This window comes from Osmerus mordax, chromosome 3 (assembly GCF_038355195.1).
Source record: "Osmerus mordax isolate fOsmMor3 chromosome 3, fOsmMor3.pri, whole genome shotgun sequence".
NCBI classification, from domain to species: domain Eukaryota; kingdom Metazoa; phylum Chordata; class Actinopteri; order Osmeriformes; family Osmeridae; genus Osmerus; species Osmerus mordax.
In genome coordinates this window covers 16,765,505-16,791,330 of record NC_090052.1, presented here as the reverse complement: position 1 = coordinate 16,791,330, position 25,826 = coordinate 16,765,505, and the positions used below count along the sequence as shown (strand labels likewise).

The 25,826-nt window shown below is 49.1% G+C and overlaps 2 protein-coding genes across 2 annotated transcripts; both read left to right on the top strand.

Annotated features, from left to right (window-relative positions):
* The first annotated feature begins 401 nt into the window (after positions 1 to 401).
* Positions 402 to 3,312, top strand: LOC136940538 (kinetochore-associated protein DSN1 homolog). Its single transcript, XM_067232727.1, has 11 exons — positions 402 to 430; positions 740 to 776; positions 889 to 1,165; positions 1,280 to 1,353; positions 1,466 to 1,538; positions 1,652 to 1,733; positions 2,099 to 2,149; positions 2,245 to 2,316; positions 2,457 to 2,604; positions 2,693 to 2,780; positions 2,867 to 3,312. The coding sequence occupies exons 1-11, from the start codon at positions 402 to 404 to the stop codon at positions 2,947 to 2,949; spliced, it is 1,014 nt and encodes a 337-aa protein (XP_067088828.1). The 3' UTR covers positions 2,950 to 3,312.
* A 2,574-nt stretch (positions 3,313 to 5,886) lies between these two features.
* pbx4 (pre-B-cell leukemia transcription factor 4) lies at positions 5,887 to 24,436 on the top strand. The gene is made up of 8 exons (XM_067232558.1): positions 5,887 to 6,633; positions 10,493 to 10,566; positions 20,240 to 20,484; positions 20,613 to 20,803; positions 21,271 to 21,406; positions 21,520 to 21,676; positions 23,712 to 23,798; positions 23,913 to 24,436. Exons 1-7 carry the CDS (start codon positions 6,449 to 6,451, stop codon positions 23,753 to 23,755), a joined length of 1,032 nt encoding a protein of 343 aa, XP_067088659.1. The 5' UTR covers positions 5,887 to 6,448; the 3' UTR covers positions 23,756 to 23,798; positions 23,913 to 24,436.
* The last annotated feature ends 1,390 nt before the right edge of the window (positions 24,437 to 25,826 follow it).

The following is a 25,826-nucleotide window of genomic DNA, read 5'->3' as shown; positions in this document are numbered from 1 at the left end:
CATTCACAACCGTACACCTCTTAGTAATACCTGTCGTAACAACATTGCACATGAGCATGTAGGAAAACATGTTTCATAGGTTATGTAGCTAGATGTATTTGTAAATATGAATATTATATACATTGCCCTTGTGCATTACCGCATCCACTTCCCCAGAGATGTCAATATTCGTGTATGTGCTATATGACCAGTAATAATTATACTGGCAACTGGAGTATATATCAAAGGACTTGTGTTTAAAATAGTTCGAAAACAAAGGCAATGATGTGCAGGTTTACGTTTAGTAATGACTAGCGAGCATTGTATGAGGTGGCAAAGAACTACGGTTCCCGGCATGCACAGCTTTGTAATGGGGTGGGGCTGTTTGGTTTGTTTGGGCGCGGGCAGATTTGGATCGAAAAATGGCGGAGTGTGGAACAAAAGTCAACAGGTCTGCTATATTTAATTATTGAACCGTATAAAACATTTCTAATTATTTATTTTTTACCAAATATGCCAGCACGCTGTTAACATAGTTGTGAGACGCGTTTCTTTATAGCAGAGAACATGGCACTTTAGATAGCTAACGATGTTGCTAACGTCACAAACTGTACAGTACAAGTAGATAGTTCTAGCCTAACTGATTTGTTTCTAGATACCGTTGTTAGCCTGCTAGTTTGCTACATGTGACTACATTCGATTCAGCGTTAAACGTTATTTGAGTATTGTAAATTACATTATCATTTAAAATATCTTTCAGCGGATGCGACACTAATGATGTCGATACCCAGGGCAAGGTAAGACGTCAGAAGGTTCATCTAGACATGGCAGTTGAACAAATATCAAATAACTACATATCACCATAACCATACTTACATAGCGTTACGTTTTGTTTACCCTTTTGTATAGGAAAGTCCCCAGGGACCCAAAAGAGGCCGCTCTAATAGTCCAAGTTCAGCTCCCCCACAGAAGTCCCCTCGAATCCATTCTCCTACATCCTCCACCCTGCTGTCGGAGGCAACAGAGAAGCAAATGGAGCCAAGCACAGGAGAGGTGCAGGAACAGAACCTGGAGGGCGGTGTTCAGGGTGATGGTACTTCCCTGAGTCCGAACACCCGGAGGAAATCCTGGAGGAGGTCTACAAGAGGCAGACGGTCCTTGCCTGCACTCTATAACCCCTCCCATAGTAAGCACCCTCGGTTTACTGGATGTTGAGGTGTAATGCTTCTGGTGACTTTTAGCAACCACTACTGAATCAGAGTATATGTGATCTTATTGAATGCCTGATCTCGTCTCCCAGCTCTCTGCTGTACTATTAACCCATCCTTACCAGAGGAGGACAAGCTGGAGAAGCTTTTGGAGGCCTCTATGAGAGTGAGTGCAAGGGATTACGCTAAGGGAGTTCATTGAGGCAGTCAGTCCTGGAACGGAAGTTCTTGTGAGATAATACAGATGATTGTTTGTCTGATTTCCTTCTTGTTTACAGCTAGCTTTACAGAAAACAAAGGACTCGCTGCAGACATTACCCAATGCTTGTCTGGAATCATTTCAAACTCAAAGTAAGTACAAATCTAGTGGTTGACCCTGGTTAAAATGTTTCCTCATGTTGTTAATGTAAGTAGTACATTTATTATTTACATAACTAATATCCCTGTTATATTCCTTGGCTCAGTGGAGTCTATACAAAAGGAATGGTGTTGTCTGGCCAAAGACATGAGCAGCAAGCAAGAGCGACCTCCAACAAGCACTGCCAGGTATTGCAGTTATGCCTTCTATATTATACTCTATTGTATCTTTTAACCCTTGTGTTATCTTCGGGTCATTCTGACCCATCAGCCGTGTGACCCACCGTCGTATTGCGACAAATTTACCTCATACAAAAACAAAGTGAAGCATTTTCTTTTAACCGTTGTGCTGTCGCAGACCCCCCACATTGCAAAGGTTAAAAAAAAATTATTTGTTTTTGTATTGGGTAAAACTGGGTAAATAAACGATGGTTCGTTATGAACCTTTGGGTCATGTGACCCGAAGGCAGCACAAGGGTTAAATGACTGTTTTTGGTTTTCTACTATTATGTATTTCATTCTGAATCTTCACTATCTTCTCCTGTTGATTTTAGGGACCCTGCCATACAGAAGGCTATGGAACAGACCCAGAAGGCCATCCACAGGTATTTCCATCCAGTGCCTTTTCATTGCAACATTTCAACATTCCGTGTGGGTTTTCTACTTTCACGAATCACTGTTGATACCGCCTGTGATCCAGGTTGCAGGTTGAGAATGAATCTTGGGAGTCCCTGCTCAACAAACATCGCAGTAAAGCAGATGAATTGGCCAGGTGAGCTCAGCAGTAACACTGAGTCACTCACTGCACAATCTGACTCTACATCTAATGGCTATCTGTCTTGAAACACGGTATATATTTGTACGTGTGTGTGTGTATATATATATGATTCTTTTTTGTCTTTCTCATGACAGACGAGTGGAGCAAGGCCAGCAGGGTGGTGTGCCGTTAGACCCGGCCTGTCTGTCTCAGTCCTCTCAGAGCCAGATTATCCTCAGTAAACCTGACTACCAAAGTGTACTGTATAGACAACAGCCCCTACTGCACACTATAGAGCTGGTGGTAAGTATAAGGTGCAATGATTGCATTTAACCAATGTGCTTTGATGATGCTGGAAGGGTTCAATTGTCGTGTGATACTCCTTGTGTAGATGGACTCTCAGTGTAAGATGGTGAGGGAACTTCTATCCATCCAAGGACAAGCAAAGTTACTGGTGAAAGAGACCAGTAGTCAATTGGGTAAGGCAACTGACAATAACTTATTTGTATTATATTTGGTCCAACTCAAGATAAGTCAGAACGATATCTGGATGTTTTCTCCTCAGCGTCTGAGGCAGGATTCCAGCATCTTCCCTCGGATCCTATCAGGAATCTGCTGGCAGGTCCTGTTCCCACTTTGCTGTCCTAGTCACTATTCCTTTTGGCAACTGACAACTCATTGATTTGACTGGTATCAACACCCGTAATTGTTCTTCAGGTTCACCCTGTCGTGCAAGACCAGTCATGTTGCTTTCATGTCTCGTATTTCTCTCCATCTTTTCTTTTTTTGAGGGGGGGGGGGATTGTTGTAGTGTATGCTGTTGTCCACCAGGGGGCAATACTACTCTTTATTAAGGGTCCTATACCATTCACCTGCTTAGTAGATCTTATATGATTGGTTGTTTTGTTAAATTGTGCTTTTTCTTACTTAACTAAGAATAGCATTAGTCATAGATTGTACTAATCTAAATTCTACCCTCCTATATTGTTGTTCTGTACATGTTTCAACTTAATGAGCATAAAGAATTTACTTTAAAGAGACATGACTGTCTTATTATTGTATTATCCCACGTTATCAAAGATGAGACATACCTGTAAATGTGTAACTATTGTGCAATGAATGAAATTATTTTGTGAATGAAAGAAAATGTTCCATCACAGCCACAGTAGCTAGATTCAAAAAAATGCAGCCAAATGGGAAAAATCTAAACGTTCAACACTTTGCTCTGCAAGATAGCCACATCCTCTGAAACCATTCCACTCAGGACACGTTGCTCTCAGTTAGCGCTACGATTCTGGCTTCCTGTCCCTTGCGGCCATTTGCCTCAGTATTTTTCAGATCCACTTCTCACTAGCGCCAAATTTCTTCCACCTCCTCCATGTCCCCTGACCGTTAGAGAGAACCCCTCCCCCACACCATGACTCTTCTTGCGTTCTGCTGGGTCACTGAGGCAGAACGCAGCCCTGACATTATGCAGTGATTCTCATCCCCCCACTTGCACCCCTAAAGACTCTCAATAGCTAAGTTCTCTCATGTACGGCCTCACACTCTTCTTATCTGAAGAAAACAAGATAACGTCTCCACAAGTCTTCTATCCAATCAGTCATCTGGTGATGACGGTTTACATTGAACCTCGCATTTACTTTTTTTTTTCTATTGTCATTGTCATATTGGCTCCCACCTATGGCCTGCACCACTCACTGGATTGCTCCTCCCAAGGTTTCTTAAAAATGTTTCCCCTTCTGTTTCTGCAAGTTTTTTTTTTTTCTCGTCTCTGAAGGTTTAGGCTGGTTAAAGCTGATCTGTAGGCATCTGTGACGCCCCCCTGTGACATTGCTTGTAAGAAGGCCTATATGCATTTTAGGTCCTTGTATTGTTCAAGCATGCAACAAAACAGCTTAATCTGTCTAATATGAGACTGAAGTGAAGCTAATTTTCAAAGGGAGAAAGGGCAAAGACAGACTGGTCTAAAAGGACAGAATAATGATAGGATATAGGCAGGACAAAGTGGCTTTGGCATCCTTAGGTTCCAACCTCAATGGTCTTTAAATTTCTGTAATAATATGCAGAGAAAGTGATTGAGTTTTTGTTTCTTACTGCCTGAAACAGGAACTTAGACATACAACTGAGGTGCCTTGTGACTGATGGAGCCATGTCATAAGTAAACTAGCAATAAGAGGCAGAGATTTGAGGTTTGCCAAGTTCTGTTACTTGGAAGGGTGCTTATGGTAAAAGATACAATCTTACACAGATTAAGATTACGAGGCTTCCTGCTCCTTGTATTATACATGCAATGTGGTTAGTGACCCTTGCACATTTGTGCTCCTTTCAACGTTTCAAGTGCCACGAGCCCTACAACACAACACCGGAGTCACTACTGTATACTCTAGTCCTCTATTTCATATCCGACTTTAGATTGATTAGTTGCAGATTGTAGCAGAGGGATGTGCAAGGAGTCAGCATAAAGCACTGCCAGTTTTGTCGTACTGCTCTTCATGCACACCCATCATCTCTCCGACGCCGCGCCAGGTTGCGCCTCTGAGTCCATTCAGCTAGCCATTCGTCTGGGAAAGCTGTCTCTCTCTCTTCTGAGTGATGAACTACGCCAAAAACGTCCACGTTTGCAGAAAAAATGAGGACACTTGTTTTCAATCTGCTCTGTCCACATTCTCGCACAAAAAGACAGATTGGATGTAGCCGATTCATCATTGATGCTGCTGTAATATGAGGGGCCTACATTTTCTGACACTTTATGCTGCAACTACAATCGGATACTTTATTGATTTATTTGGGTACTTGGTGAAATTCAATTGGACAGATTGTATCAATGGGCAAATCAAGGCTAATAAATTACTTAATGCAATCAAAACACATCTCCATTCATCCGCCACCCCTCCCCCTCCAAAAAAAGACGAGGAAAGCATCATGAAAACCAAGATTGTCAATAAAAAAAAGGAAAAAGATTGAATGAAACCACAAACCAACGTATGCACCCTATACAAGGTTATTTAATGTAAGCGTAACTAGCCATCTCATGATTTAAGTATATCCACTCGCAGTTAAATTCACAAGTAAAATTCCACAATCAATGCAATTGTGCAACTGTAGACTCAAATCATTTCCCAAAGGAAATTATTGTGATCAACATTAGAACTACAAGCATGCAACTGACTGTGTGTAAATATTGTGATTTGTTTCCTAACGACTCGTAGCTAAACCGCTCAGACTCGTCCTCACTGTAAATTGGATTTAGACTGTACTGTACGAGATAGACAGAAGCCAGGCCATTCTTGACTAGCAAGCTAACTTACAAACTATGTGGCTATCAGCAGCAGCTACGCTTGCTTTTTTGAAACAGTCACGTATCTTAACAATGACGTTAAATGCCAACCAGTCTTAGCAAGCCGTCAAAGTATAGTCGATACAATAGCTAATCATCATTAGCATGTTGACCTAAATTAGCTAGCCTGATATCTAACGTGCTAGCTACACTATAGTGGATAGCTATAGCCAGCTACTCCTTATCAGCATACGCACACACACAAGCTAGCCAGTAGCTAGTAACTGGTGGTGGTGTTCGGTGGACGATGCACACTGGTCCCTCGCGCAGCTAGCTAGCGCTCTTCCTTTTGGAAAACAATGGCATGCTCTGTTTTGAAAAGCAAACCCGAACCATAGGGGATTTTTGACGTAGCTTGGCGTTGTTGAGCGAACGGGTTTTTGCACGTTGGTTTCTCTTAGGTTGGCAGGATTTTTACACCAGCTATCGTGCATAGCTGTTTATTATTGTCTTTCTTCCCCTGAAAATGTTGTAGCGCGAGGCGCTGTCTGCCAGCTCAACATTCGCTGCATGTATAGCTTGCTAAGCTCCGTTTTTTTCTGCGTTCAGGGGCTTCAACCAGCTAGCTCCACAGTGGCTAGCTGCATTTATTCGCTAGCTTAATCGTTTTAATTGATATAATATTGACACCACTGTAAATCGCACGTGAATGTAGAACCGCATTCGAGTATTTTTAGCGCAGCTATTTGGTAATAGTACCTATCAGGCAGTGGTGTATGATTTGCGCTGGAGACTACTTTGTTAGCTAGCGAGCTAGCTAATTGTGCTGTATTCGACTGAGGAAAACAGCGAGGTTTCTTTGAAAGTATGGATGACCAGACTAGAATGCTGGCGGGTCTCACCGGACTCGGTGGATTATCGCAAGCCGATGTCGGAGATCCAGACTCGGTCAGGAAACAGCAGTCACTTGGCCAACCTCAACAAGACATTGGGGATATTTTACAGCAGATCATGGCCATCACCGATGAAAGCCTCGACGAGGCGCAGGCCAGGTAATACTAACATCTAAGGGAAATGGGATTGAAAACGCGAGAAATCATGTTTATGTATACACATTTTCTATTGTCATCCTTTTGAATCCTTTTGAACGACAGATAATTGACAAATGCAATTGATAGGATTTTGACATCGCTCTATTGGCTATTTACGCATGTGGTTTAATTGTGGAAAAATCAGATCCACATTTTCTTTCAGATGAGCTTCAATTTTATGATGGTTATATGTCGTCATATAGTATGTAAGTCTAAAAGTATGACTTTTTTGTTCAAACCTTGAACGTGCTTAGAGAAATTGTCCATATTCAGTAGTATGTTTGTACCTACAAGGCTGGAAGCTTTTAACCCAACGTTCATTTAGATTATATATTTGGAAGTAGAGCATTTACTCAGTAACTAGCAACGAATTGAAGTTCAGTTTTTTTTTTTCTAGAATTCAAACTTTTAAAAGTTTTGCGTCTTTAATGGCACATGCGTCAGAGTTGAATAACGAGTGGAACCATCACCATGGTTTCTGTAACAATTTACAATAGCATGCACCATGCCTCAATATAGTCTACATTTCTTCATCTATTACCAATGCTCATCTAGAAAAATGTTTCAAAATCATTTAAATGTATCCGTCTCTATAAATAATGATCTTTAAAATGTACATAGTGTTGTGGGACTTGGTTTGGTAGGCAATATTAAACCTGACAACAAGGGTATTGATAAACAGTATGTGGCACTGGACTGATGATTGGAAAATCACTCATGTAGTTCCACTCTCAACATTTGTGTAATATGTTTTAATATCATGACTTGTGAATATGTATCACAAAAAAGCAAATGACCCTTACTCATTTCCCATACGGCTTCAAGGAGCCATAAGGTGAGCTTATACGCGTCAGAATTTAAACAATAGACAGCGTCCACTACGAAACTGTGGCCACCGTGTGATGTGTCATTAGCTAGTGATTTTCCACCCAACATTTGACCACCTGGTTCTCTTAATTAATTCACTCCTCTTTCACTCCCTCCCTCCCTGGTGTTCATCCTTTTCATTGTGTGCAGGGTGCAATCAATTCTCCTATAATGTGTACGCGAGTGCAGCTGTCCGCAAATCGAGTTTCTATTAATGAGGAGAGGGAGGGGGGACGCTACAAGGCCGGCCTAGGAATAGGAGGATATTATATTTTCTTCCTTTCAAAATATGCACGAGGAAGGGGTAGCCATACATTAAATCTGTGATGAATGTCATATATTCTACTGTTGTTGGTTTCTGTGCATTAAGGGTATTTGTACATAGGACATTTGCATGTATTGATTCCTAATTGATTAATCAGACTTGATTCCTAATTGGGCCTTTTTGGGGTATATTAGTTAGACTGCTTTGGCAGAGTTAAGTATCTTTCCAGCAAACCTTTCACCAGTGGCATATCATTTTACCATGAGAAGCTTGTTGAGACGAGTATACGTCTGTTTTGTTTTTTCAGACTCCTTTTTACCTCTTGTGCATCATGTCTTGATGGATGTTTTGCTCATTTTAGATGTAACATCAGTCATAATCTGAAACCGTGTCAGTCATTAGCATCTAAAGTAACTATGTTTTGGATCATTTATATTAAAGATGACAGTGGTACTGGGTTATCATAACAGAATATCCACATGCAGTAAGTGTCCCCTCTGGGCTTGGAATCAACATTCCTGTGGACTATGGTCCAGACCTGTAAACACAATCATCTCCCTTATGCAAGGCTTGGAATCAGTCTGTCAAGATACTTATGCTCTTTTGGCCAAAGCATGCCAATCCACTTAAGGACAGTCTGGCACTTGCACCATCTTTTCCAGTCCATGTTTTAGCATGTTGTGATGTTCACATCCACTTCTCACCGAAGGGGAGACTGTAGAGAGTTGTTTGAACAACTCTGAATTTGGTTAGCCGTCTCAGCAAAGATTCTTCAGTATAGTTAGTCCCTTGTTTTCTTCTCTCTTTTTTTTTTATTGTATTTTTTTAATTACAATATTAGATTTAGCTTCTATCAGGGGCATTATTACATGCTCTTGTACCTGCCAGGGCCCTGAAATATGAGGTGCTAAAGCAGTCTTGGTACTGTATTTACCTTACTGTACAGCTTCAATCACATGTGGCACAAAAGTCTACCTACCTACCTTCACACCTACCTGTCTGCCTACCCGCGTACCTAGCTAGCTATGAGTGATGTGCTGGGCAGTGGTGAGGAGCCCTCGTCCTGGAGGGGAGCAGTGTGGTGGGATGGGGGGAGTTCTTTATGTCCGGGCAGCAGAGGACGACACAGTTGCGCCCTGCACTTCCAGCCCGCCCGCCCGCCCTCATCCTCTCACCCTGTTACCCTGTGTTCAGATGCTGGCCAGAAGAGTCGCCGGCGCATTGGGGTGGATCAGACGACCCCACAGAGGGAGGGGGAGCTGGGGGGGGCACTGCAGGGGGTGGCCTGCCGCTCAACTTCCAGCACAGGTCAGTACTGGACCGCATGAGCACTCCCCCCCCCCCCCCTCCTCTCGCTCATCCCCTCCATGATGAAGGCACTCCCCCCCCCTCCCCACTCCAATCCAGCAGTCCAGAAACACAACTGACGCACACAGGCGTACACGATCACGCACACCTCGTGTACTCTCTCCGTGGCATCCGCGGTTTTAGTCGGCACACACGCATACCAACGCACAGCCACACAGGCATCACATAGTGCACTACACACAACTGGACTGGGTGTCGAGGTCAGGTGTGCTCATTCTTCATCTGTCTCGTCGTGGTTTGTGTCATTGTTTCCCGAAACACTCTCGAGTCCGATCATCCCACTGATGATCAACCGATGCTGATTTGTACACTTTAATTCCAGGAATCATTGTTAATTCTGTTCCATCGTCTTTTTTTTTTTTTACACATTCTTGTTCCAACTTGTCTTTAATATTTGGTAAATCCCTTTTTGTCGACCTGAAATGTTCTTCCCACTTACCTCAGAACAGCAGTAGGACCTTGAAATTGCGCTTTCGAAATGTCGTCTTTCCACCCCATGCCTAATGTCTTTTGAACAGCGCAAACGTCCACAGATCTCGTCCTCGTGTGAGGCTCTGTTGTAAGCTCGGCAGCTCGCAGACCAGACTGACAAGGAGTCCGTGACTCGCGGAGCCATTAGAGAGCCGTGTCTCTGTATGTGTCTGTCAGTATGTGCATTTGATGGAGAAACGACAGACTTGAGGAACACCGGATAGCACCGAAAGCATCCTTCTGCGTGAGCGCTCCCCACTGTGTAATGGCGGGGAGCGCTCAGTAGAGTGATCAGCCTCTCACTCGGGCCTGAGACGTCAGTGAGAACCTGTCATGGGCCTGGCTGCTTTTAACACAGTAGGCTTCCATCACCCTTAGCCAAGATCCACTGTGTTTCAGACCTCTCGGACAGTGCGTTCTTTTTCTTTTTCGTGGGTCGTTTTTCTGTTTGTTTGACTCCACTGACACACGTCTGGTGTGAATGAGTGGTGTTTCCAGACAGGTGAGTAATTAAGAGGTGCATGAAAACTAATTGATTACCTTTTTGACTTGGATTTCCCAAGGCTTATCTCCCATGTTAATATTGCTTAGGAAAAATCAACACAGTATCGAAACTGCCTGAATTACTCCCCTGGGCATTTTAATACAGTTGCTGCCACAATGCTTGGATCTCTGCAGATGCATACAGATGGTTGGGGGTTAAGGGGATCGGGATCCATAGCCTAGCCCCGTACATCGACAAATCTGTGTATCATGAAGGGAAACGGTCTTAAGTTGAGGTCCGCCAGTTTTAATCATGCCTCCCAATCTCCTCTCTCCTTCTCCTCTCTCTCTCTCTCTCTCTGGCAGGAAACACGCGCTGAACTGTCACAGAATGAAGCCTGCACTCTTCAGCGTTCTCTGTGAGATCAAAGAGAAGACAGGTACGACTCTCTCTCCCTCCCTCCCTCTTCCTCGGTACTGCTTTCTCACTTCACTCCACTGAAGCTTATACCGTCTGACCGAATCTGATGTAGCCCAGCTTATTGGGGGTTTAGTTTGTCCGATAATGGTTCCCTGGTGGGGCGATATTGATGTCGTATGAGCATTGGTAGTCAATACTCACTGTCATAAGTTACATTGATGTTGCAGCAGGGGCCTAGGTGGACTGGTTTGCTGCCAAGATTAAATTAGTGGTTTAAAGCCTCTTCACACTGAGTCAAGTACAGTTGGATTAGTAACTGCATTCCTCTTTACCTTTTTATGTGGGGAGGTTTATCTTCAGAGATAAACATTGCTGCTCCATCATTGTCTTACCTGGTGTAAAAGAACCATTCCATTCATGTCCCTCAGGTCATGTTCAGTTTAATGGAAATACAAATGCACTGTAAGTTCCCCATTTTAAAGAGGCTTTTAGTTATATTGGTATGTGATATTGCCATGGTCCACACAGTTACTTTCTTTTTAAATGTCCCTCTAATATCTGGGTATTATTCCATAGCTTCTTCTTTTTCTTTTTTTTTGCCAATCAACAAATATCTCTCACTAATATCCAGATATTACCAGAAGGATGTTGCTGCAATGGTGGAGGATTTCATTCGCCAAAGTCAAATTCTTGATCCCATCTTGTTAGCTATTCAAGTCAGCTGCCTAGCAGATCTCCAGCATGGTTCAAAGGAGGAGGGAAGGAGTGGATGGAGGATTGATGGATATGGTGGTACTGGGTGGGCGGGACTCTGAGTCCCTCCCCTCTCTCCCTTTCTCTCCCTTTCTCTTTCTCTTCCCCCCCTCCATGTTTTCTCTCATGGTATCTCACCAGTTGAAATACAGGCTGAAAACCCTGCACTGCTGCATGTTGTGGCGATCTGTCAATAACGCATTATTGCTCTCTTCTCATTGGAGGAAACTAAAGGGCTTTGCTTGGAGGGAGGGGAGGGAGTAGGGTCAGGGGTACCCAGTTTCCTTGGCAACCAGTGGTCCTATTTACCCTAATGCCATTCCCTTTGATTTTCACATTTAGCTGTCTCGTAGAGAGAGAGGGGGGGCGATGTGGCTGTGGAAGATGCGTGGGTGAGGGTAGAGATGGAGACAGGGTCGGAATGATAAGTCACCTTTTATCTTTGCACTGCCTTTGCATGTGTTCGGCCTGTTCCAAGCGCCGGGAATAATTCTGTATATAAATACGTGGAGATCTGTCAATCTGATCAACCACTGTTTGACCGTGCTGGTTCCGCTGCTTGTTGTGACACCCAGCCCCAGCAGCTTGTACCTGCTCTGCCGTTCCCCTGCTGCCCCAGCAGACCCCCCTGCAGGCGCCATTATGCGCTTGTGGAATGTGAATTGACAAGCCTCTCGACTGCAGCTCATGGAGCCCCCAATCAGTAGTCCTCCAGTATCTCCACAGATTTTTTCTGCAGTCTTTTACACGCACGCACATTCACATTCAGACACACACACACACACACACACGGAGAGAGAGAACAGCAGGGATAAAAGCAAACTCGGGCTTGGGTCTACTCCTGCTGCTTGGGTCTTGTCCTCTCCTCCCCCCCCCCCCCTCCCTCTGCCTCGCTCCCATTCTTGAAAGAGAAGACTTGCTCTGAACTGGGGGCTTTGATATGGTAATGCAGGGGTGGTGGGGGAGGAGGAGGAGGGGGGAGGAGCGAGGGAGTGGGGGGTGGGGGAGGTGAATTCCACAGAGTGCTGCAGTTGGGTAAATTGTTTTCATTGTTAAGGAAATGTTCCTCTCAAATGCCAGCGCCCCCCCCCCCTCTCCTCCTCCACCACCCCGAGATCCCTGTTGTCCCGCACTCTCACGTTAAACATGACCTTCATCCGCGTGAAATGAGGGTTTAGTTCAAATCTTTGTCACAGATTCACTCTGAAAGGAAGTGAAACAACCGGCGAGGGGATGAGAATGGATCAAAGTTTAGGAGAGAATTATTTCACTTCCACTCCGTGATGTTTCCCGTCTGTCTCTGGGGTATTTCTTGAGCTGTAAAAATAGCCTGGCTCTTGGTGCAGTGGGACAACTTTTACCAACCAAATGTTTTCAGAAGCCCGTGCCGTTTTTCCTCTGAGTGTTCCTCTTGCTTACTCCTTCCTGACAAGTCTCTAACTTGCTCACTTAGAAATCTGTCACGTGATCCAACAGCGAGGAAAAAGTTTACCAGTGGGAGAGACATCCATCCATCAAATGGTCTTTCTTTGCTGTAAACCTTTCTTTCTCTCTTTTTTTTTTTTTTTTTGGTCTGTGCGGGCACAGTTGTTGTTTCACACTGAACATGGAGAAGTTGTTTGTTCCCAGCCAGTTTTCAAGAACATCTGTAAAAGATAATGATGGAGCTAACCTCAACTGGGGTCTGTTGTTTTGTTGGAACATTTGGTGCCAAATCTCCCGGCCTTTTGAAGCAAGTTCACTCCCTTTCCAAACCACGGCCACCGACTCCAGTATTTCCCATGTCCATTTTCCGTACTGTCTGTGAAACATCAGTTTCGTCCATCCTTAAACAATCTGTCAAGTGCTGCGTGTAATAAAGCCGCAGTTAGTTGTCTACGTGATGGCATGTTTACGTAACCCTTTATACATAACCCTTTATACATAACCCTTTATACATAACCCTTTATACATAGCCCTTTATACATAACCCTTTATACATAACCCTTTATACATAACCCTTTATACATAGCCCTTTATACATAACCCTTTATACATAACCCTTTATACATAGCCCTTTATACATAACCCTTTATACATAGCCCTTTATACATAACCCTTTATACTGAGTAGAGATCCTGCATTGTACCAACAATCAAACAGGCTGTCGGATGTGTCTTACTGGGTTCATGTTGTTTCTTCAGCATCTCCCTCGGTTCTCCGTACACACAGCCTTCAGCCCTGTGAATCACTCGCCTAATTAAGACCGCTAAGTATCATTGGCTTCGAAAGGAGCTTAATTTGAACCCAGCCGTAAAATTTTACGAGTTGTTGGAAACCTCAGACTTTTATGATAGTTTAACGAGTGAAAGCCTTGCAGCGCCTGTTCAGCGCAGAGGGATGTCGTTGAGGAGGGTTCCCGATGTTGCCTTAAATGGCAGAGGGACAGAAGAGGGAACCAAACCGTGAAAAAAAAAAAAAATGTGAACGCGTTCAGTCAAGCACCTGGCAGCTACGAGATGATTCGGGTTTTTTTGCCCTCATCCCTGTTGGAGGTTGTGTGCGCCGGTATCCCTGCCACTCAATCGGTTTTTCTCCCTCTTTACTGAAGCGATTGTTCAAAAAAGGTGGTGGTGGTGGGGGGGGGGGGGGAGGGGGTCGAGGAGGGGATGGGAGGAGGAGGAAGACAAGAAGGAGCGATAGAGAGAGATTGATGAGGCAGTAAGAGCAGCAGTAATTACTCCATGTCCATTCCCCAGGCCAGATTGGCAGACGGCTAATATCACACAGACCCCCTAGCCCTGACAGACACCCCACCCCCACCCCCCCGACGCAAGCCCTCCAACTGGGGAGGAAGGAGCACCCCAGCCCCTCCGCCCAGCTCAGCCCCGGCCTAATGGTGTGTGGGCTGACTGCTTCTCTCCCTGTCTGTCGCGTTATTCCCTCCGGGATTAGCCCGGCCCTGTCTGTTCCTGGAAGGAGCAGAGTCTTCGCAGAGGGGGATTTTACAGGGACGTCGAGCACCGTCATGGCAACTTCTGTAATGGTTGCGCTAATGTGTCAAACTGAAGTCAGACTATCCTATAGTATGGGGATGTGCATTGGCCCACACTTCTGGCAGTACGCCTGAAGGCCTCAAGGGGACACAGCCTCTATTTATGGTACTCTTTATGAACCTTGTCTCTGCCATTAGGTATGCTACTAGGATTCTCAGTTTGATCCATTGGCTAAAGCAGTTATGGCCTTCATATCAGCCATTCTTCTGCAGAGAAAGACTCTTGGTGGGGGGGGGATTAATCAGGTTGGTCAGAGTGAAACATCGCAGCGCTCTACTCCAACACGCTTCATCCCACCTCCCTCTGTGTGTGTCACCCCCCCCCCCCCCCCCCCCCCCTCAGTCTGGGGGCTGCCTTGTAAAGCTAGCCAACATCTCTTTAATTAAAGATATGTAAATGTGGCCTCAGCTGGATTGCATTAGCGTGGTGACGGTAGGGCGGGAGAGTGTCAGAGCCCAGCTCCTAATCCTGACTAATTAAGGATTAATTACAATTGATGGGAGCCCCCCCCCCATCCCCCACCTCCCCGTAGAGCAGCACACCACAGTCCCAGAGAGTATGTTTGTGCATATTTCACACTGTGTCATAGATAGATGCAGAGGGGAGAGATGGAGATATCATCTCTCGGGGGGGGGTGGGGGGGGCGGCAGGATTAGGAGTGTGTTTTGGGTTATCGGGGGCATTAAGGACCCTGCTCTCCTCCTAAGCCTCTGGAACTCTGCACAGGGTTAAGGCTTTGGATGGGTGACACTCGGATGGAGGTATTAAAAGCTGTTTGCTAATCTATATTAATCTGCGTCTCACACGCAAAGGTGTGAACACCGCCTCGCGTAGCTGCCCCCTGCTCCGGGGCTGCGGACGAGGCAGCGTCTCCGCCGCCGCGCCCCGTCACCTCTCCGTTTTGAGGCGACTGTCGGAGGCAGGCGTCGGCCGACCTGCACGCTGAGGCCATAGACGAACCACGGAGGGCGGGTGAGCTGTTGCCACCGAGGACATGGTCGTCCCCTCCTCCAGAGTCGGTGCGGCAGCAGAGCACACGCAGCGACACGGCTTCAGCTCTCCCCGGCTTCAGCTCTCCCCGGCACTATCCGACTGTGTCATATCGCTCGTTTCGCTCGTTATAGATGGGCACGGCTCCCCCTGATCCATTGCTTAATTGCCACCTAATTTGCATAACAGTGCAAATTAACGACCTCTCCAACGAGCGTTCATTTTTCACAAAGTCTTTAGGAGCTCCTTAAGAGGCGGCGCTAATGAGCACAGGAGGCAGCTGTGCTGATGAGGACGGAGGGGAGAGACGGAGCGAGGCTGGGACCGGGGGGGCTGGAGCTGTCTTCCCCCTGCCTGGCTCCCCTCTCTCATCATTCTCCCCCCCCACCCCCCTGGTGACAGTTCTACCTCTCGCCTTCCACCATCTTGTCTCAAACCCCCAGGAAACAGCGCCTGTGTGTGTGTGTGTGTGTGTGTGTGCGCGGGCGCCTGCATGTGAATGACCTTACATGGCTATCAATTCCCATTTTTCGATCAAATATTAGGCGTGACGGAGCACCTGTGCAAGTGAGGATCGCGCGCCAACCGTTCGAGTTCCAGATGTCTTTGTCGAGCGACCCGAGTGTTGCTGCACGACGTTTGGGTTTCCAGCCGTTCCTCGGAGTGTGCTTTCGCTCTGGTCTTCATGAAACGCGTCGGTAGTTAATTAAGAAATGATTAATGGTGTGTTGGCTTGGTGAGCCGTGTTTGCCCAGGGTGGTACCCATTCACACCCTAATCAGATCACACTATGTTAACACTGACCGCTTACCACTCCCTCAATATGGCAGCAGTGTTTGGGGTTGTGTGTGTGTGTGTGCGCAATTTTATTGTGTCTGTTTGCATGCAAAAAAAATACAATAAATGGTGTGTCCTATGTGCGCGTGTGTGTGTGTGTTCCCGGGTGCGTGCCACAGGGTTACAGCAAAGTGGCCAAACAGTGATTAGTCTGAGCTGCTTAAAGCAGGAAGTGACATATGGATGGATTCCCTGGCTTACTCTCCTCCACAACAAAACGGCCCTCAACAAGGATGGAGCCCAGCTAGCAGTGTGCTGAGGGATACCATCGTGCCCCTGTAGTCTTAACGCCCAGACTCCCAACAGGGGGGGACCGCTCTACCCTCCCTCACCTGCCCGGCCCGGGGGGGGGGGGGGGGGGGGGGGGGGGGGACGACACACGTCCACCCCACAGGGTCGCCGGCCGTGTCCCGTTTCCTCCGGCTAGGAGTCTCGAGCAGCGCTCACACACCGTCACCCGGGCTGAGCTTTTTAGATCAAGCGGCGTTGCGCCCGTGTCGGGTTTGTCGGATGCCTGTGTGGAGGCCTTGCTCCTCTGTCTGGGTCACGGAGCCTGGTGTCTACTGCAGCCTGTCGGTGCCCCTCCACCCCTCCCGCATGCTCGGTGGGCTCCTTCCAGAATTGGATCTGTTAATGACTAGTATGTGGCGAGTGTAGTCTTGCTTCTTGTAAATGCGAAAACCTCCTCTGTTGCACCCGTTCTCCAAATCTAGCCAGATTAGTCCCCCCCCCCCTCGCTCTCTCTCTCGCTCTCTCTCTCGCTCTCTCTCCCCTCCCCGTCTTCAAATACCCTTTTCTGTATTTTGTTCCCACATATTATTCAACCTCCTCGTCTCCAGTCTCTTGTGTACGGCTGAATTCATTGTCTATTCCTTCTGCCATCTTTTCCTCTGCCTCTCACCGTCTCCCTCTCTCTCTCTCTCTCTCTCTGCTTGTACATCTCCTCCTGTGACTCCTTGTGTTTTTTTCCAATTCTCCTTGGCTCTCCTTTTACCCTCTCTCCTTACCTTTTTTTCCTTTTTTTTTTCTTTTTTTTTTTCTCTTTCTCTCCCCCCCCCCCCCCCCCCCTTCTCTCCCTCTCCCTCTCTCTCCCGCTCCCTTGCTCTCTCCCAGTGAAAGGCTGAGAATACCCAAGGGAGCTGATGCAATTAAAATGCTAATCCTGTCTGTCTACTGAGAGAGGGAGAGGGGGGGGGGGGCTGACAGCATGAGGGATTGCGGCTCACATGGAGAACTCGACTGAAATGGAGAACAGAGGGAGAGGAGGAGGAGGGGGGGGGGGGTGCTGGGGGGGTTGCCGAGAGGGGGGAAGGGATGTGTGGTGGGTGGGTGGGGGTGGTGGGGGGCGGGGGGGGGGGGGGGGGGTGGAGGCCAGAGTGAAAAGGGGATGCAAGAGAGAGGAGAGACACAGGAGCATAAAGCATGTGTGCTGTGAGCTGGGCGATGATATAGTGACTCCGTTTAAGGCACATCTATCCTTTTATGTGTTGGAAGATATTGCACTTAATGTACAGTATCGCTGTGTTGGGTGGACTTCAGCTCACCTACACCGGCTCAGGGATATCGTAGCCACCTTGCACCACACACACACACACACACACACACAAACACACACACAACAACACCGTTGCCATATTGGCTGTGCTGAAATGAGCGTGATTATGTATGCAGTGGAAACCCAGCTGGAGACCTTGAATATTTCATAGTATGGGTTGCTCATTCAGTCTCTCAATGCCACACTGCCTGCCTAGGGAGCTAGCTGGTCCATAATTGAGTGTTTTTAAGAGCCTGGAATACGGTTTGCGGCCCTTTCTCCAGTTCCCCTTGGGCTTGTTTTCATGCTGTATTTTGGATGTCACCAATCACCCGAATTTTTAAGCAATGGGTGATTTTAGTCTAACTGGATGCCCAATTCTTCTGTCACGCCTGGGAACTTATTCTGTCGGTGTACAGTCAGACTAGCATTTATGCTCCGTGTGTTTCGTATCATCCCAAAGCACAATTGTCTTAACCTGCGTCGACTCTCCCTCCCTGCGTCTGACCTCCTCTTGAAATATCCATAACCCTTCAAGCCCCCCTACACTGGGTGCCAGTGTAATTGTCAGTAATCACAGCTTAATTGAAGTAATTAGGAGAATCGGAGGGCATTAGGCTACAGCTGGGGGCCATAATGAGGAGAGGGGAGGGAGGGGGCAGACTAGGACCGGGATGGGTGGGGGGTGGGGGCGTTGAGAGACCTCTTAGAGCCAGCGTTGCCCTCTCGACTGTGGGTCACTTCCCTACCTCCATGCATGACGAGGTGGAGGCGGGGGACGAGCTCTCCTCCACAGCCAGGCTCGTCTCGCTGCTCTGGCCGGTCGGCCCGGACGTACGGGGTGACGAGGACAGGCCCACGCTGGAGGTGGACAGTGCAGAAGCAGTTACTCACCCCTCAGTCTGCGCGCACACACACACACAGTGAGGTCTCCCACCGGCAGTGACACACTAACACCCCCATAGGCGCGTCCACGCAAAGCGCCGAAGTTGAGCTCTCTTAAGTGACTGAGGGGGGGGGGGAGGTAGAGCGACGGACGGGTCGGGGTCATTAGTTCAGTCGGCTGGGCCCGCTGAATTCCTGAGCCCTGGAGAGGGGGAGCGATGGAGAGAAGGAATGTGAGGGAGGGGAGAGAGCGAGAGAGAGACGGAGAGGACCTAAGGAGAGAAAAGCGAGCAGGCAAGAAGGAACAGGAAGAAAAAAAAAAAAAAAAAAAAAAAAAGGAGCAACAGCAGGGGAGAGAAAAAGAGTTAGAATTGGAGGGAAGGAGACTTTATAGAAAAAGAGGGAGCGCTCAGGAGAAGTTAAAAGAAGGGAGGCATTGTTGGGGGGGGGGGGGGGGGGGGTGGATACGGGGGGGCGGGGAGGAGGCACCGAGTTGGCAGGTCGTGTTTATTCAGTTTGGAGCAAACCCCGTATTCTGGCTTGGATTTACACCCAGGTTATTATTAACCGTGAGAACAAATGGCAGACTGTTCTCATGTTTGTTCTTTGTTTCGGCTCTGTAAGCAGGAGAGAATGCTTGCCTGCTCTCTCTCTCTCTCCCCTCTCTCTCTGCCTCTTTATCTCTCTCTGTCTCCTCCCTCCCCTTCTCTCTCTCTCTCTCTCCTACATGGAAGTTTGTCATACAGGGCTTAAGTTTGAAGTTTGTTTTAACAGCGAAGGTCTTACGAATGCTTACTGGGGATTGGCTCGTCGTGGCGGTTGTGTTTTAACGGAAAGAGGTATTTAAAAGACACAATCCAATCCCAGGGCTTCCTCCTTAAAGCAGCCCCCTCACCTTTCACCATGAGCTCTGACAGACTGCCATAATCCCCAAAGTGGAAGTCAGATACCACTGACTTACCACTGTGAATATAATCCTACATATTGCCAGGGTTTGCCTCCCTCAGAGCATGTCACTGAGCCTCTCAACCCCCCTCAAAATACAAGAACGGAGTGGAACAAAACACAACCAGCGCTCTGTCCTTACGTTTTCAGTCTGTGTCGTTTGAAAAGAAACTTGTTCTCAACGGTATGTCCGCATTCCAAACTTTGCTGTAAAAAAAAAAAAAAAAGAAAAGAAAGGAAGACCCGTTTCATGGTGAAAAGGGAACTGTGCAGGTGTAGAGTTCCACAGACAGAGAGAGAGGGGGGGGGGGGGGGGGGGAGTGTGTGAGAGAGGGATGAGAGCACGGCTGGAGTCTGACAGAGGTCCTGCTTTAATGCAGTGGTGGAGTGGAGCGTCTGAAAGCTGTACTTATGGCCGGTGGAGCTCGTACTGACAGCACATGCACTCCCATTACTATCCCCATGCCTCATGCGCCCCCCCCACTCTGGCGCGCTGCCACCGAGGGGCCACACTGCCCTCTGCTGTCGGACGCGTGAACCGCGCAGCGCCCTTTCACATCCACTGGGAGGGGGGGGGGAGGGGGGAGGGGATCCAGAGCGGTTTCAAATTCCCAGCGGAGGACTCGTCGGACGGCAGCAGACCTTTTCGCAGCACATCCCTCCCAACTTCTTCATTTTGCGCTCTCTCTCTCTCTCATCTCCGTGCCCTCCAGTGCTGAGTATCCGGGGGGTGCAGGAAGAGGACCCGCCGGACCCCCAGATCATGCGCCTGGACAACATGCTGCTGGCCGAGGGCGTGTCCGGCCCCGAGAAGGGCGGGGGCTCGGCGGCGGCGGCTGCCGCGGCGGCGGCGGCGGGGGGCTCGCCCAACGACGGCAGCATCGAGCACTCCGACTACAGGGCCAAGCTGGCCCAGATCCGCCAGATCTACCACTCCGAGCTGGAGAAATACGAGCAGGTAAGGGGGGGGCTCGCTGGTTGGGTCGGGTGACTACATGGACTCTGTTCGCGCCTCCGGGTTTAGTTACGTAACCCCCTTCTCTGTCTCTCTCCCTTTCTCTCTCTCTGTCTCCCTCTCTCTCCCAGGCCTGCAGTGAGTTCACCAACCACGTGATGAACCTGCTGAGGGAGCAGTCGCGCACGCGGCCCATCTCGCCCAAGGAGATCGAGCGCATGGTGGCCATCATCCACCGCAAGTTCTCCTCCATCCAGATGCAGCTGAAGCAGAGCACCTGCGAGGCCGTCATGATCCTGCGCTCGCGCTTCCTGGACGCCAGGTGTGTGTGTGTGTGTGTGTGTGCGCGTGCGCTTGTGTGTGAGCCGTCATGACCCTGCGCTCGCGCTTCCTGGACGCCAGGTGTGTGTCTGTGTGTGTGTTGGGTTTTTGCTGTTCTTGTAAGAACCAGAAGTCCCCACAGGTGTAGCTAACTAAGGAGAATTTCGACGGCTGTGGAGCTTTTAATTGGTCCTCACTGCTCACTACTACCAGTGCTGGAATTTAGGGGTCCCCACATGGAGTATGAGGGTTAGGGTTAGAATGAAGGCTTTGGGATAACAGGATTTTGAATGGGAGGGACTTGTCAGTCCTCACTAGTGCTGGTAAGACATACGTGTTGTGTGTGTGTGTGTGTGAACGCGGCCGTAACTCTGGTCCACGTAAACGGACGCAGAGGGCCGCCCTCTCGAGGCCACCGCCCGCGTCCCGCCGTCACCCTGACCCTCGCCCCGCCTCGTGTCCCGACAGGCGCAAGCGGCGTAACTTCAACAAGCAGGCGACGGAGGTGCTGAACGAGTACTTCTACTCCCACCTGTCCAACCCCTACCCCAGCGAGGAGGCCAAGGAGGAGCTGGCCAAGAAGTGTGCCATCACCGTCTCTCAGGTCAGCTAACCCACCCTGCGGACACACACGCCACCTGCATCTGGACCTGCGAACACTAATCCTCCTGTCGTTGTGTGTGTGTGTGTTGTCGTCTTCCCCCCCCCCCACTCCAGGTCTCTAATTGGTTCGGCAACAAGAGAATTCGGTACAAGAAGAACATTGGTAAGTTCCAGGAGGAAGCGAACCTCTACGCAGTAAAAACAGCGGTGGATGCTGCCAGTGTGTCGGCGCAGGCTAGCCAGGCTAACTCTCCGGCGACGCCCAACTCAGGTACCGTGTGCCCCATCCGCCCCCCCCCCCCTCATCTACACCTCCACCCACCCGCCCGCCCGCACCACGACAGGCAGCGTCGAGTTCGCACATACACGCGCGCGCGAGGAGAAGGGCCGTGTTTGTTTGTTTGTTTGTTTTGTGTCCCGTCTGTCGGCCTCGTCTGTCTGCCTGTCCTGTTGGGTTACGCGTCAGACTCGTTTTGCCTGTTTGTGTCTGACAACCTGGCTGCGAGGCCCCCCACTGGTTCGGAAATGCGTGTCGTTCTCGTACGTCCCGTAGGGCACGACGTCTCTTCCTGGTTTTGACGCCCGCGCTCGGTTCCCCCCCCCCCGCGCGTCTCATCTGTGTGCTTCAGCACGGCTTCTTTCATTTCTGCAAGCATGTCTGCCGCCCTGCTACCTGTCTGTCTTCGTATCGCCTACGTTCACACACACACTAATAGATACACACACACACATACACAAACATACACGTGCGCACACAATAACATGCCAGCTTTACCCCTATTTGCTGAGGAAGCAGACAGGAGCAGGTAGGTCATCATTCAGTGATTGTAAGCTGTAGAAGGATCATATCATGCTCAGCCCTCTGTTCTCCATGTGCCCGGGCCTTCCCTTCTGGGCCGTCTGAAACACCACAGCCTATGACTAGATCAACTAGACAACTAGATCTGTTTCGTTGTTTGTTTTTTGGATTTATGATTAGATTTTCTATTCCGGCAGTGCAAAGATATGTTGAGACGTAACATCAGCGTTTTTTGCGATCCCGATAATATCCTAGTCACCTTTTAGTCTCGTGGGGGATCCATGTTCCGTTTTTCACTGTTGGTTAGTTTCCCCCCCCCCGGCACCCATAACGCACTTGGGCTGATGAGTGACCGGTGCCAAGGTTGCCAGGTTCCGTTAGTGTGTGTGTGCGTTCCTTTGCACGGTCGGTGCCGGTGTGGCCCTGGCACCGCGGCGTGCCTGATTGGCTACGTGTATTACCCACAGGGTCATCGGGGTCTTACAGCTTGTCTCACACAGGCGACACCTACCTTGGCCTGCGCCAGGTCAACGGGGAGGGTCTCAACATCGCCCCCTCTCTTCAGCCGCAGGTAGGCACTGAGGACTTCTGCAAAGCCTGCCTCAATGCCCCCCCCCCCCCCCCCCCCCCCCAGTTAACTTCCCAGACCACCTGCCCTCTAGCATCTTCTCCCTGGCTCTGCCCTAGCATTACCCTTAGACACCTCTCCCCCCCCCGCCTGACCCTGCGCACTCACCCCTCCCCCCCCCCCCTCCGAAACAAGCCTTGTGTCGCACACGGCCCTCCCCATCCACACCCTGTGATTAGTGATTGGTGTTCCTCCGACCTACCCAGGCATTTCTACATTAGCATCTCTCTCGCTCTCTCTGTGTCTCTCTCTCTGTGTCTCTCTGTGTTTGAATGCCCTAGCCCCTCCCCCCTAGCCTGGGTTTGGTCTCTCACCCTTCCTGGTGTCCTGGTGTCGTGTGTTACCCAGTGGGAGTGCACTGTCGTGTCGGCCCCCCCCCCGAGAGGAGCCCCAGGTTTCTGCTGTAGCGAACCTGTCGTGGCGGACCTGCCCGACCGCTAGTCATGCATTTCAGCACTTCCTATCGACTGTGAGGGTCATAAACCATTCCACCTCATTGCATAAATAAATGAATAAATGCACGGATTGGCTCTTTTTCTGCGGCCTTTCGTTCCATTGGAGTGAGACCAGCGGTAGGCTGGGGACCAGGGGTCCGGCCAGAGAGACTCGTGACCCCACTCAGTGACCTTCCGATCCTCTCGGTGGTTGCAGATTAGAGTAGGAGACGCAAGCAGAGGTTTGCGGGAGCCGAATCGGCTCTGCTCGACCCCCGACTTGCGTTTCAAGTGCCTTGCCGATGCACCGCAGTGTGTTTCTGTGTGTGTGTGTGTTTGGGGGGGGGGGATTAGTGTTTTTGTAGGTAGTGTTTCCAGGTTACAGTTTGACCCGCCTCCTAAGTGCTTTTTTTGTTTTCTCTTCCCACCTGTTTGTCCCTGCTAGGTGGATACCCTGCACCGTGCTACACACCTGATGGGCGGCTATGAGGAGCTGTCTGCTAGCAGGCTCTTCACCCCACACCACCTGGACGTGAGTACGGCCCCGCTCCCTGTGCTCTTTTGATCAGGACCAAGAGCGTCGCGATCCCCCTCACCCCCGTGGAGTGAATGTTGACGGAGGTGTTTTGCGCGTGTGTCGTTGCAGGCCAACAACAGCAGCTGGCAGGGCACCACCAACCCTCCCTCGGTCACCTCTCCACCCGCTCCCCCCGGCAGCGTCCACTCCGACACGTCTAACTGAGACCCCACGGCCCCCCCCTTCGCCCCAAACACTCCCGCCACATCCCCCTTTCATCCCCCCCCCCCCCCCGCCCCCCTCCCGTCCCTTCAACCCTCCTGTCTCACCTGGCCTCTGCTCCTGAACCCTGCCTGGACCAGTTCCACTCTGCCCCTGTCTACCACTCTCCGAACCCGGACTGGGATCCACCAACCAGGCAACATGTCGATCACACACTCACACACACTTGTCACACACCGGACAGTTGAAGGGAAGATGGAAGGGACTAGTCTTCCACCCTGCAGTGTGTTTGTGCTGGAGGGGATCGGACCTCCCGGGCTGTGTCTGGGTCCTGATGTCTGTGCATCAGCCGTGTATACGCACGTCTAAAGTCCACACAGCCTGTCCCCGTTGCACCGACCTCTGCACTCCACCCCTTCCCTTCAGCTCTGGAAAACTATGATTCAGCTCAGTCCCCCCCCCCCCCGCCCCATGAAGCATTGACGATGACACGTGACACTGGTTACACACTCAGCCAGTCACCAAGGTGACCTCGGTCACCAGGGAGCTCTGCTCACCTTGCTTGTACCAAAGTGCTGCCCACCTCCCCTCTCTTTCTCTCTCTCTCTCTCTCTCTCTCTCCCCCACCCCCCCGAAAAGTTGTCACCCCTTCTGTTCCTCAAGGAACAACCTCCTGGCAACTACACGCAAAGACACTGTTGTATCTTCCATCTTTTGACTGCTTGATGTTTCATTTTGGTGAGGATTTTTACGTGAGATAGATATATATATATATAGATATATATACATAGATATATATATAGGTCAGATATGCACAGATGTGAGCACACGCCTCCCACTTTGAGCTCCTTTTATGGAAGTAGACACACGCAATCTGTCAAGCACAAACTTCGGCATCTCGACACAGGTGCAGCTATCTGGTAAGGGGGAGTTGAGGGACATCACACTAGCAGACTGCTGACTCTGAGCCTGGCAGAGCTGAGGAGGTGGTGGTGGTGGTGGTGGTGGTGGTGGTGGTGGGGGGAGAGGGAGAGAGAGGGCAGAGGAGAGAGGGGAGGGATCTCCCTAGGCTTGGGGGAGGTTGTCACCAACAGCCCCGTCGTGGCTAGTCATCATAAGGTTTTGTAGATGGTTTGTAGACTTTAAACTTCTTTCTGTCAACTAGTTTAGTTGATTGTAGCCTTTTTTTTCTAAACGCTGTTTCACAAAGAATGCACCAGCCACCAAATAAGATTAATTTGATCATACTTCTAAGACATGTTAGGGAATTGGGGGTGTGGACAGAGTTTGGGGCAGTGATGAGTAATTGGGGAAAAAATGAGACATTAATGTAGAAACGTAGCTGTCTTCCATGCATGTCGGCTTTTAGGTGTAAAGATCGGTCATCATTTCATCTTCACGTTTATTAGCGTCACTTTCCTTAGCAAAAAGAAAGGGTATAATGACACAGACCAAAAAGGACTAAATGCATCACGCGTTGGTATACTGTATGTACAGAGCTCTCGGATGTTTCAGCTGTGCCGGCCGGCTGGTGACCTGTTCCAGTTCCGTCAGTCCTGTGGTGTGTTTCGCCTGGAGGACTGGCTTCTTCCACCAGCCGCTGCAAAGCTAGACAGGGCTCAACTAGGATCTCCGTATAACCTGAAACATGTTTGTCTCCACAGGTCTATTGTACCAAAAACCAAAAATACCATGTTCAACAATGTAATTATGATAGGGTGACGAGTCGCCCTGTTTTTCCGTTTTGGGGAGAGGAGGGAATTGTATTTGTACCTGTGTCTTTGTGAATGGTGTTGTCATGCCTCGAGTTACTTTATGTTT